The sequence below is a fragment of the Cricetulus griseus genome, chromosome 3 (assembly GCF_003668045.3).
Source record: "Cricetulus griseus strain 17A/GY chromosome 3, alternate assembly CriGri-PICRH-1.0, whole genome shotgun sequence".
In the NCBI taxonomy this organism is placed as follows: domain Eukaryota; kingdom Metazoa; phylum Chordata; class Mammalia; order Rodentia; family Cricetidae; genus Cricetulus; species Cricetulus griseus.
Window position 1 is genome coordinate 100415720 of NC_048596.1, and position 12276 is coordinate 100427995.

Below are 12276 nucleotides of genomic sequence, written 5' to 3' on the forward strand. Positions count from 1 at the left end.
AATTCCAAAAATTCTCTATTCCATTGCACTGGATGGCTATGTTGAAGGAGCTCTGAATACATGTGATGTTCTGTAGGATAAAGGTAGAGTAGTGAAAACCCAAGGTAGGTATTGTGCTTGTATTTGTGTTTGTTTGGCTTGCCTGAAACTCACTGTTTAGATCAGGCTGGCCTCAAACTCACAGAGATCCACTTGCCTCTATGGATCTCTCTCTCTCTCTCTCTCTCTGTATGTATGTGTGTTTAAGCCCATAGGAATCTTCCTATTTATACTTGTGCCATTATAATAGAGCCAGTTTGTCTTTATTTTTGTCAGCTTTGGACATTGAGTGTTTTCTAACTTGAGCTCATTGATGCAGACCACGTGTGTGTGCTCATGTGCGTGAGCATGTGTATGCATACATACACAGTGTGTACACAGATGTATGTATGTATGTATGTATGTATGTATGTATGTATGTATGTATGTATGTATGTTTGTTTTTTGAGACAAGGTTTCTCTGTGCAGCCCTGGCTGTCCTAGAACACAGTTAGATCTGCCTGACTCTGCCCCCCCAAATGCTGGGATTAAAGGTGTGCGTCACCAGCCACCACTGCCAGGCTGTATTTGTTATTTAAATGTGTTGGTTATATTTTAACAGCTTCCTTTATTGCATATTAAGCCGTATGTTAAGCACATGGTCTCGGTTTTTCTGTTCAGCCTTATGAGTATTAATACCTTTGCATATATTTTTTGCTACTTGGATTTCTTCTGTGAAGTGCTTGTTTGTGTCCTTAGCATTCACTTTTCTAATTGTTGTGCTTATGATTTTTATACTCTTGAAGAATCCTTTTTTCTTTTCTTTTTTTTTTTTTTGAGAGGAGTCGGTTAGAACTGTTAGCCTTTATTATTCTTATTAATTTAATCTTAGTGTGCATGTGTGTGCGTGTGTTTCTGTTCCCGTGTTAGGGAGCATGGCACTAGGTCAGGGGACGACCTCAGGTGTTGGTTTCCACCTTGTTTGAGAAGGAGAATCTTGTTTCCCCTGTGGCATATGCCAGGCCAGTTAGCCTGCACTTTATAGGAGTTTCTGGCTTCATGTTGGTTCTGGGGATCTGAACTTCTTGATTTTAGGGCAGTGCTTGCCCCCCACCATCTCCCCTAGTTGTGCCATCATCATCATCGAAGTACTGGGATTGAAGCCAGGACCTTGTGCATGCCAGGCTCGTCCTCTGTCCCTTCCTCTGAATTATAGCCTTGATAGTTCTCTATGTTGTTTTGTTTGTTTGTTTGTTGTTTTTTAGGCAGGGCCTAACTGGATAGCCTGGTTGGCCTGGAATTCACAGAGACCTACTTGCTTCTGTTTCCCCAGTGCTGGGATTAAAGGTGTGCACCACATACCCAGGCCTTTTCGGTTTTTTGTTTTAGTTTTTGTTTTTATTTTGAGACAGTGTCTCATTAAATTGTTTAGACTTGCCTTGGACTTGATCTGTCGCCCAGATGGGCCTTGAACTTAAAAAAATAAAATAAAAAAATATTTTATGTGTATGAGTGTTTTGCCTGGATGTATGTATGTGCATCACATGTGTATCTGGGGCCTGCAGAGTACAGAACAGGTGTCAGAGCCCCTGGAAAGGGAGTTACATATGACTGTGAGCTACCATGTGGGTGCTGGGAATTGAACTTGGGTCTTCTGCAGGAGCAGTAAATGCTCTTAACCTCTGAGCCATCCATCCAGCCCTCCACTTTAATATTTTTCTAAGTGAGGCTTTGAGTGCCATCAAGGACATTCTCAGTGTTGTACAGCTGTTCTCATCATCCCAAGCGGAGCCTGCAGACCCAGTGAACAGCTCTCCACTCTCTTCTACTTTGTTTCTGTGAATTTGACCATCTAGGTTCTTTGGGTACGTGGATTCTTAGTGTTTGTGCTTTTGTGTCTGCCTGATCTCCCTCAGAGCAATGTTTACAGGGTTCATCTGTATGTGTCAGACCTGGCCCCTCCTGCAAGGCCCACCCATTGTGTGAGTCCCACATTTGAAATGCTCCTCTTTCTAATCAGTGATCCTTGCTTTCCACAGGCTTATTTTCTGTGAGTAAATACCACGTGGCATTTAGTGGTCCTGCCTCCTTTTAGCTGTGACAGTTTCTTATACTTTCTCTTTTTGATGCCCTTAACTGTTTTGAGTACTGGTCACATACTTTGTAGAATGTTTCTGTGCTGGCTTTAATATAAATTGTTTTTCATAGTTACAATAGGGTTGTAGGCTTTTGAGAGCAAGGTTTAAGAGTGAGGTATAATATTTACTATGGCAGATGTACACATTATTACACTATTTGTTTTGGTGGACTTGAATTGTGGTCCTTACTAGCTGAGGTGTTAAGAGATTAAAAGCATTTTTTTCCCTCCTATTCCTCTCCCTGGCACAGCACTTCTGATACCTAGTTAGGGAATCTCCCCCAGAACCATGTAGTTCTCCAGGGGGTACCAGGAGTGTGACCTATAATTAAATTGTGACACTATCTACCTGGAGTTCACAGGTTAAAGACTCAGCCCTGCCCCCATGCTCTCTTCAGATGCCTATCTCAATCCTGGGCTTTCCCGAACTTCTGGCCAATTGGCTGTGAGCTGAAGGTTTGTCCAGCCCCCCTCAGTTTTGATCATCTGCTAGAATGACTCACAAGGCCAGGAAAACCTTCAGTTTACTGTAAAGAGATGGGGAACAGCCCGATGGAAAGGGCTGTAGGGAAGGGGCAAGCTTCCCTGTCCTCCGGCTGCTTACCCTCAGGTTTTCTAAGATCATTATGTAGACGAGGTCCATGATTAATTCAGTTGCCAGCTTCTTTCCTGAGATGAGCGGGGCTGATCGGTCCAGCCACCCAGGAGCCTGCCCAACATCACCTCATTAGACTAAAGGTGCTCCCAGGAAATGGTCTGTGTCTGTCAGGAACCAGAAAGGAAGGTTTCCCTTTGTACTCCTTGCTGGGGAAATTGGGAGGTAAAGTGCTGGGGACCAAAGACCAAGATGAATGTTTACTGTGCATCACCACAGGTAGTGAACAGGTAGTACTCCCCATAGGCATCACCACTCAGCAGGTAGTACTCCCCATAGGCATCACCACTCAGCAGGTTGTGCTCCCCATAGGCATCACCACAGGTAGTGAGCAGATAGTGTTTCCCATAGACATCACCACACAGCAGGTAGTGCTCACCAGGACACCCTACTGGAAGCCTGCTCATTGTGGAATATCATTTTAACTAGGCAAAATGCATTATGCTTGTTTATGCTGAGGAGTGTTTAACTGTCTAAAGGTGTGTTACGTTTGTTTATGCTGCCTTTGTTTAACTATGTAAAGATGTGCTGCATTGGTTTCACCTTGCCTTCCTAAGCCACCTGATTGGTCTAGTAAAGAGCTGAAAGCCAATAGCTAGTCAGGAAAACGGATAGGTGGGCCTGGAAGGCAGAGAATAAGGAGAAATCTAGGCTCAAGAAGAACGACGAGAGAAGAGAGGAGAGAATGAGGCCAGAAGCCAGGCAGATGCCAGCCAGCCAGACATAGAGACAGTAGGAAAGTAAGATATACAGAAAGAATGAAAGGTAAAAAGCCCGAGGCAAAAGGTAGATAAAGAGAAACAGGTTGGTTTAAGTTAAAAGAGCTATCAAGAAATGAACCTAAGCTAGGCCAAGTATTCATAACTAATAATAAGTCTCTCTGTCATGATTTGGGAGCTAGTTGGTGGCCAAAAGAAAAAGCCTGGTACACCTGCTCATGCTGTTCCACTCCTCCCTAATGTGCTCCCTGGGACCAAGTCCCGTTGTGAAGACCACATGTAAGCAGTGAGGATTTTTGTTCCCCCACCCCCTTGAGGACAGAGTATAAAGTACATAAAGTATTTGAAGTGATTGGATGGACATGTCGATCCTTTTACAGACGAGGAATCTGAGGTCTAGGTGACTTTTTTTTTTTTTTTTTTTTTTGGTTTTTCGAGACAGGGTTTCTCTGTGTAGCTTTGGAGCCTATCCTGGTACTCGCTCTGTAGACCAGACTGGCCTCAAACTCACAGAGATCCAGCTGCCTCTGCCTCCCGAGTGCTGGGATTAAAGGCATGCGCCACCAATGCCCTGCTCTAGGTGACTTTCTTAAAAGTCATAGGGAACCTCTACTTTAGGGACTCATTCTCAGCCACCAATTCCCATTCCCTGTAGCCACCCACGCTGTGCGGTTCTGATTAAGAGATTTTAAGATGCCTAAATGTTTTTGACCATCACATCTTATTCTTAACTCCAACAGCATCTGCACTTAGCAACATGCTGCTTATGAAGTAGTAACTCAGTATTTAGTTGCTTATGTGACTTTCCTTAAAGAATTTAATTAGCTTACAGAGAGTTGGATGAATAAGATTGAAACATACTGTAACAAAATGACAGAAACAGAATGTTTAATGTAGGTGCCAGAGGTGTATTCACTTCCCTGTTCCCTGTTGTTCCTGTGTGTTTATATACAAGGGTTCTGTGTAGCCCAGGCTTTTTTTTTTTTTCTTTCCTTCTTTCTTTCTTTCTTTCTTTCTTTCTTTCTTTCTTTCTTTCTTTCTTTCTTTCTTTCTTTCTTTCTTTCTTTTTTTTTTTTTGTGAAATAGGATTTCACTATATAGCCTAGGCTGGCCTTGAGCTCATAGAGATCCACCTGCCTTTGCCTCCTAAGTGCTGGGTTTAATGGCACACACAACCATATCTAGCCATGTATACTTGCTTCTTAAATCCAATTTATGTTTCTGATTTTTAAAAATCTGTTGTGTTGATAAGACCAGGGCAGGACAAGGGAAAGTTGGATCTCACTGGGGACAGATGCCTTTTGCAGCACAGTGCTCTGCCCTGTACCATTATTCTTTCCATAAATATTTATCAAACCGAGCTGACTCAAAGGAAGGAAATGCAATGTATAGTTGTGTATCTGTAAAATAAAAGCGTGGAAACTTCTGAGCAGAGTTGGCTCTTGTAACTAAACCACAAGGAAATTTTGGAAGCTTCCTATGTCCCATCTTAAAGTCATTATTTTACATGACAAAATACCATCGGGAATTTAAGTGCTTATTTTGTTGTTAGTTCTTTGTTCTTCCTGTGAAACTGTTTAGTTTTTCTTTGAAAGGAAAAGCTATGTTCTTATTTTGTGTTTTTGTAAATATTTCTTAGCAGACTCACAGTTCTTAGTTCTTGGGTAGAAAATCCAGAAGTGAAACTGACTGGAAATAGAGCAGAATTGAAAGTTGGGGCTGCAGTGTGTACTAAGATCACAAAATTTACATTTTCACAGTTTCCAAATGTGCATTTTACTTTTATATTTATTTTTGAGACAATGTCCCTCTATTTCATGCTGTTCTGAAATTTACTGTGTAGACCAAGCTGGCCTTGAATACATACTCACCTGCCTCTGCCTCCCAAGTGCTAGAATCAAAAGTGTGTGCCACAACCACCCAGCCAGATATAATATATATATATATATATATATATATATTTTTTTTTTTTTTTGGTTTTCGAGACAGAGTTTCTCTGTGTAGCTTTGGAGCCTATCCTGGCACTCGCTCTGGAGACCAGGCTGGCCTTGAACTCACAGAGATCCGCCTGCCTCTGCCTCCCGAGTGCTGGGATTAAAGGCGTGTGCCACCAATGCCTGGCTCAGATGTATATTTTTAATACACTGTGTAATCCTACCTGCAAGCCAAGGCATACTTCTCCTGTGGCAAACAAATCATAGTCATTTTTAGTGTACTGGGATGTGTACAGTTATAAACTTTGAGGTATTTTAGAAAAATTAAAGACAGATATGTTTTTGAAATATTTGCAATGGTATACTTTAGGTTTAATGACACCGATTCTGTCTAGTACTGCCAGAGTTATTTACTTATTGATTGATTGTATCTGAAATGATACTGGTCTTTTTAAAACTCATGTTTTGGAATAATGGAATTTTATAGATATAAAAAACCCTGATGTTCTCAGAGGTGAAACTATTTGTCAGGCCACGAATGTGCTCCTGAACCCTCAGGGACTTTGTTTAACAGATCTGTAGGAAGCTCCTGGGTCTTCTAGGCAGGTCTGTGTGTGTACTGAGAACCTGTTTCTTTAACTCCATTCTGGGCTTTGATGTGTTGTCCCCCCAGCTTTGGTGACATTAGGCTGAAACCAAAATGGGCTGGTAGCATTTTTTTAAATTTCCCTTAAAGGGTAGGGTAGCACTGAACACTCAGATTCTGCCCCTGCCCCACTCATGGTGTGAACCAATGAAGCTTTGAATCTCCCTCCCCCCACTAGACTCCAGGGCTGGTCTTCCTGTTTTGTTTCTGTGTTTTACCCTTTTTTGAATGTTCTTGGGAACAATGAAATTCTCTACCTCCTTAAGTTTCGGAAACAGCGAACATCTGGTGACTGGTTTTTCTCCATGCCAGCAGTTTGATTCTGTGTAATATTTAGCACTGATTGCTGTAGATGACAGTTGTGATGTTATTAGACATTTCTTAAAATGAAAACTTGCAAAGTGTGTTTGTTGAGGCTGAGATAAATAATCCTGAAGTGAAGCATTAGAACCCTTTTTTTTTTTTTTTTCCTGTTGTGGTGTTTAGAATATTCTAAAAGGTGTGACCAGACCATTCAAAATAACAAGGTATATCAGAAAACTGAAACTAGGATAGTCTATAGGTTCCTGAGTTCCTGAGCAAGGAAAAAGGGAGCAAATAAAAGAAATTGGGAATTGGGCTTCTGATTTATGTTTTTCTACAAAAAAACTTGGTGACTTTTACCATGACTGTATTTTGTGTGACTAAGCAATTAACTTTGAACTCTAAGTAATTCAGTATGTTTATACTAGCCGATGTTGAAATCAGTTCTGAGTGCTGAGTAGGAAAGACTGACCAGTTGGCCATCTCCTTGGTCAATATTTGTGAAGTGCCGTCTCTGAATGTGCTAGCACTGGAGCTAGCTGGACGTCTTGATTCCGTCGGCTGGACTGTGTCTTGAGAGGATATGGATTATTTCCTTCCTCAATTCCAAACATTCTTTGTACAAGAGCTAATCTAGAAAAACCTTTAGAAAGTCTTCAAGAAGAAAATGCTTTTATTTAGACTTATAAGGATGTTTAGAAATTTGTCCCTTTTTGGAAAGAGAAGAGTCTTGGAAATATTGTTACTGCTAAAGTGTTAGCTTCCCGGTACATGAGGAACCTGCCAAGGCTTGATTCATAGACTCCAGCATGGTGGGCAGGTGGGCTGTGGGCATTCATGAAAGGTTGAAGGTGGGTTGCAGGACTGCACTCATTATGGGTATGTGATTGTACTCACAGGAAGGCATTTCAGGGCTCTTTTCATGAAGTGACTAATGGAGTTTATTCTACATGGAGGATTTTCAGGACAAATAGGAAAATAAAGGAGAGATTAAGTTATCTCCACCAGAAGACACCATCTAGTTATTAGATTTGTAGAATTGCAGAATTTCTGTTCTTTTTAAAAAATATTTTTAAATTGCATATTTATTTATTTATTTATTTATTTATTTATTTATTTATTTAGTTCTTCTACCACATGGGTCCTGGGGATTGAACTCGGGTTGTCGGCCTCCATGGCAAGACCCATCTTGTCCTTTTTTTTTCTTTTCCTTTCTTCTTTTTAAAAGATAGGATCTAATTTTTTGGCCTAGGCTGGCCTGAAATTTACTATGTAGTTTAGGGTGGCCTCAAATTCCTGTTAGTCCTCATGTCTCAGTCATTCTAGTGCAAGGATTACCATGCCTGGGTGTTAAACTTCGTTTATCAATTGAATGATTATAATACTGGAATGAAGCTAAGGCATTTTCTGCTTTGCCCTACTGACCCATGCACCTACAGTATAGCTGGTTTATCTGGCTCTTTGGTTCAGTTCTAAAACTGTCTACCCGGTAGTCTTAGATCCTGGAAGCTGAGAATTGATTCAGACTATAGCTGCAAGTCTTGGGCCACCTGTACTTTTAGTTATAATCAGGGTGCTCCCGTCATCCTCTCTGTGGGTTCAGTTGTTTGCTGGAATGACCCCTGGAGCTCTACAAACCAGCTTCCTCTCACCATTACAGCATGCAGCACAAGAGCTCCAAATGGAGAGAGTCACAGAATAAAGTTTGGATAAGGCTCTGGGGGTGACCTGTGGGGTATACCACCCTCCCAGTGGCCCTGTGTGTTCAGTGCAGAACCTCCTGTACTTCGGACATCATGGTAATTCTGATATACAGTTGTGCTTACTAAACATAGTCATTGATGACTGTGCCAGTCTCTGGTCGTTCTCCCCCTTGTCGGTCAGGGACTGGGATAGAAAGTTCTGGCTCTCTAATCATGCCTCGGTCTCTCTCTCTCACTCCCTCTTTTTGTTTTTATTGTTTGGATCTTCAAGACAGGGTTCCTCTGTGTAACAGCCCTGGCTGTCCTGGAACTCCCTCTGTAGACCACTCTGTCTGCCCCTGCCTCCCGAGTGCTGAGAGTAAAGGCTTGTGCCACCACCACCAAGCTATGCCTTGGTTTTTTTTTTGTGTGGAAGCTCTCTGAGGCTCGTATTCCTATTTAGTTAGTTGATTGAATGTCCTCTAGTATTAGCTTTCCGTTAGATGAAAATAACAAAACAAATCAAACAACTCTCCACACACAAATAATCAATTTATGAAGAGAAAATGTTTGGAGGTTTCAGTTCGAGGTTGGATAACCTCATTATTTTGCCCTATGGTGAATCAGCCTGGGCTCTGTGAGCACAGTGGCACAAAGTGACTGTCTTTGTGATATGGAAGGGAAGAGGAAGGGGCTGGAGTCCCACCATCCCTTCAAGGACACACTCCCTGAATACTCCCACTAGATCTCAGCTCTTGAAGTTTGTTCCACTTTCCAATAGTGTTATACCAAGGACAAAGCCCTTATTGGAGATGTTTTAAACCTGGTCTTTGGTTTCCCTTCAGTTCAGGATCTAGACTCTGTCCAGGTATTATATTTAGTCAACTTTTTTTTTTTGACAAAGAATACAGTCTTTGCCTTTTAAAAGTGTCAATGCTAGCAATGTGGCTCAGTGGTAAAGCTCTTGCCTAGCTTGCATGAAGTCCTGGGTTTTCATTGCAAATAGCAGAAGGAAGGGGATGGGGGGAAAGGAAAGGAAAAAAACCCAACCTACCAAAAAACCTCATCTTTGTTTGTCATGGTGGCACACACCTGTATTCCTAGTACTTGGGGTTTTTCAATGTCTTTTTGTAATAATGGTATTCAGAGGTGTTGCTAGCAAATCACCAGTAGTTAGGAGATACTAAACCATTATGATTTATTAGGATGTGGCGTGTAAGGGGGGTTTTGTGAAAAACGAGAACGTTTGTGGGTGGAGAAGGGTTTGGGGACTAAAGATGGCACTGGAGCTTTGGAGCCTTCGGACTTTTGGTAAAGCTTGATTAGAGTGAGAGGAATAAGAGGACCTTGTTACATGAAGGGGTATGGGGTTAGTTTCAAAGAAAAGGATGTAGCCGAAAAAATAAGAAAAGAGAAATCAAAGTTCTGCCATAGAAAGAGCGAGTTCTGGCTTGTAGGGCATGCCTGGGACCAGCAGGTTCAAGGTAAATGTCTCAGTGCCTTGGACCTTCTTAAGACATTGTCCTTGGCTTGATATTTGCAACTGAACAGTTTGTTTTCAGAAGAGGAAGCTGATATGGAGGCAGGAGAAGGAAGCTGCTTTTCCTAGTGTGGCAAGAGCCTTGAGGCAGTGAGTGAAAGACAGCAAAGAGCCACATGCCCATCGTGCTGAGAAGATGGAGATGAGCATGGCTGGCTGGCTATGATTGGCTGGAACACAGGTGACTTGAAAGAAAGAACAAGAGGCCTCCCAGGCTCGGTGTCTGGGAGGCAAGCTTGGTGCACCCGTCTGGGAGATCAGGCCTGTGGCCCAGTTTCGCTTTTGCTTCTTATTAACAACGTGAGTATTCCCTTTACTTCGGTCTCAAGTTTCTCATTAAAAAATAAGTCTGATGCTGTAAATCTCTGCATCCATTGAAAATATGCATTTGAAGTACCCGGGACCTGGATAAAATATGGGCTGTGCTGGATTAGGCCAGTGCTGTACTAGGACTGTGTTCTGCGTGTTGAACACAGGTGAGGCAGGGCTCAGATGACCTTCAGGGGCCTTTCAGCTCTGCAGCTCTGGAATTATTCATTGACTGTTTCTGCTTCACAGGTCTGTTTTACTTCTACTTTCTCATCTCTGTGAAGATGAATTCTAAATCCGGCTCTTCAATCCTAGGTCCAGTTACTTTCCCACTGATAGCCACACCCCTCTCCCCAGGCCTATCAGCTCATTTTCATGAAGTTTTTTATGAAGTTCTTCACCGATTTTGCAGAATGCTTTCACAGCTCTTGCTTTATTCCCCAGTAACTCCCATAGGTATGCAGATGGAAATGTCTACATTCCATGGGAAGGGAAACAGCCAGTGATTTGCTCACTAGTGAGTGTAGAACAACCCTCAAGTCTGGAGTTACTGTTGTAGTTAGAGCTCATCCCACTGTATCACACTCATGCAGGGAATGGCCATTATATATGTCTGCATTTAAAGATTTGTCGCCATCTGTTTTTTTAAAATGTAAATTTATTTTTCATTTAAAAATAGGGAATACATTTCTTTGCTTTCACATATAAAATGTGTATGAAATCATACAGTGCCCAGTCATCCCACCACTGTATTCTCCCTTGGGGCAAGTAATGTTGTCATTTATATTCTTAAGCCTCTCCAGGATTTACATCATTGTATTCTTTTCTGTCAGTGAAACACAAATGGCAACACAGTGATCATATAAACTATTGAGCCGGTAATTGGTGGTACACACCTTTAATCCCAGCACTTGGGAGGCAGAAGCAGTCAGATCTCTGTGAGTTTGAGGCCAGCCTGGTCTACAGTACAAGTTCCAGGACAGGCTCCAAAACAATGCAGAGAAACCCTGTCTCCAAAAATCAAAACCAAAACCAACCAACCAAACAAAACAAAACAACAACAACAAAAAACCCAAAAACCTATTGAGAAACTAATAGTGTCCTTACTATTGTTTCATTGCCACCACATTCTTTGTTCGTCATGGCCATGCAGCATTTTTCACTATAGGATCTATAACTACCAGTTCTTGTACCCAAATTCTGAACCCCCAAATTACCAAGAGACCTGTTCCAATGCAAAAGCAAAGAGTATTTTATTATTTCATGAGTTAACTGTATTAATTTGCTTCCTTCATCCATCCGACACAGTAGATGGGGTGAGAAGGACCCAAAGGATCTTTGAGGCAAGGAATTTATTGGGTAGAGCAAGGGGAGGGTCTTGGGTACATAACAGTCTCAGGATTGGTGCACTTCCAGGCTTGGAAACCTGTCCTGTGTTTATTGGTCAACTGGTTGCTATGGCCTATAGGCCCTCCCAGGGCAGTTGCTATGCTCTGAACGGCACTGTTACTGTAAAGCACATCCAGGGCCCGTAAAGCAAATCCAGAGCCTGCCAGCTAACTTCCGATTGGTTCTTTGCCATGTGGAGGGTATCTGACCTCCTAGTGACTGAGGCAGGTCCTGCAAGGTCAGAAGGCCAGAAACTCAGCAACATGTACTGAGTCAGAGGCCTACCTCTTGCTGGGTCTTTTCTGCCACCTGTCATGGCAGCCAAAGCAGGGAGCTGGGTGGGGTCTGGTCCCTTCACAGGTGGTGCAGTTTTTCACTGATATGAGCCATACTTTATTATATTTGTGTTAGTTAGCTTTGTGTTTGTAATATACCTAGAGGAGTGGAATGTCTTGGGTCATGGATTTTGAGATCTCAGTCTGTGGTCAGGTGGCTTTGGTCCTGTGGCGATGCTGCCAATCATAGCAGGGGGGCATTTCCTTCAGGAAAGAACCACTTCCCTCTCAAGCAAGACTCAAAAGAGGAAGGGGAGGACCTGGGGTCACTGTCTTCTTCATGGACACACCCCCAGTGATCACCCTGCTAGGCACCTGCCTTTTAAAACATCACTCTGGGAGACAGATCCGAACTATAGTTGATAGAGGCAGAAGGGTCTAGAGCTTGAGTGAAGCCTGGACTGCAGGGGGGTTCAAGGCCAGTGTGAGACCTTGTCTGCCCCAACCACTGAAAAGAAGAAAGATCCAAACTCAGCGTATCATATTGCATGCATATCTGCAAGTATATTTTTAGCATAGATGGAAAAGTGGGGTTGTGTGTTGAAGGATATGTGCATTTCTTGTCTAGATGTTGCCAGGTTGCTGTTCGTGTAGGCTTTTGCCAGTTGC

The 12276-nt window shown here is 42.5% G+C and overlaps 1 protein-coding gene across 3 annotated transcripts in view; it reads left to right on the forward strand.

Moving 5' to 3' along the window:
- Positions 1-12276, forward strand: part of Uvrag (UV radiation resistance associated) — a 253318-nt gene that overhangs the window by 2802 nt on the left and 238240 nt on the right. Inside the window, exon 1 of one of the 3 annotated variants that reach the window (XM_027407740.1) lies at positions 9782-9934. The exons of the other annotated variants lie outside the window; for them this stretch is intronic. Within the exon in view, the coding sequence (XP_027263541.1) occupies positions 9797-9934 (138 nt within the window). The 5' untranslated portion in view covers positions 9782-9796. Of the gene's footprint in view, positions 1-9781; positions 9935-12276 lie in introns of those variants that run through there. 3 annotated transcript variants of the gene reach the window in all.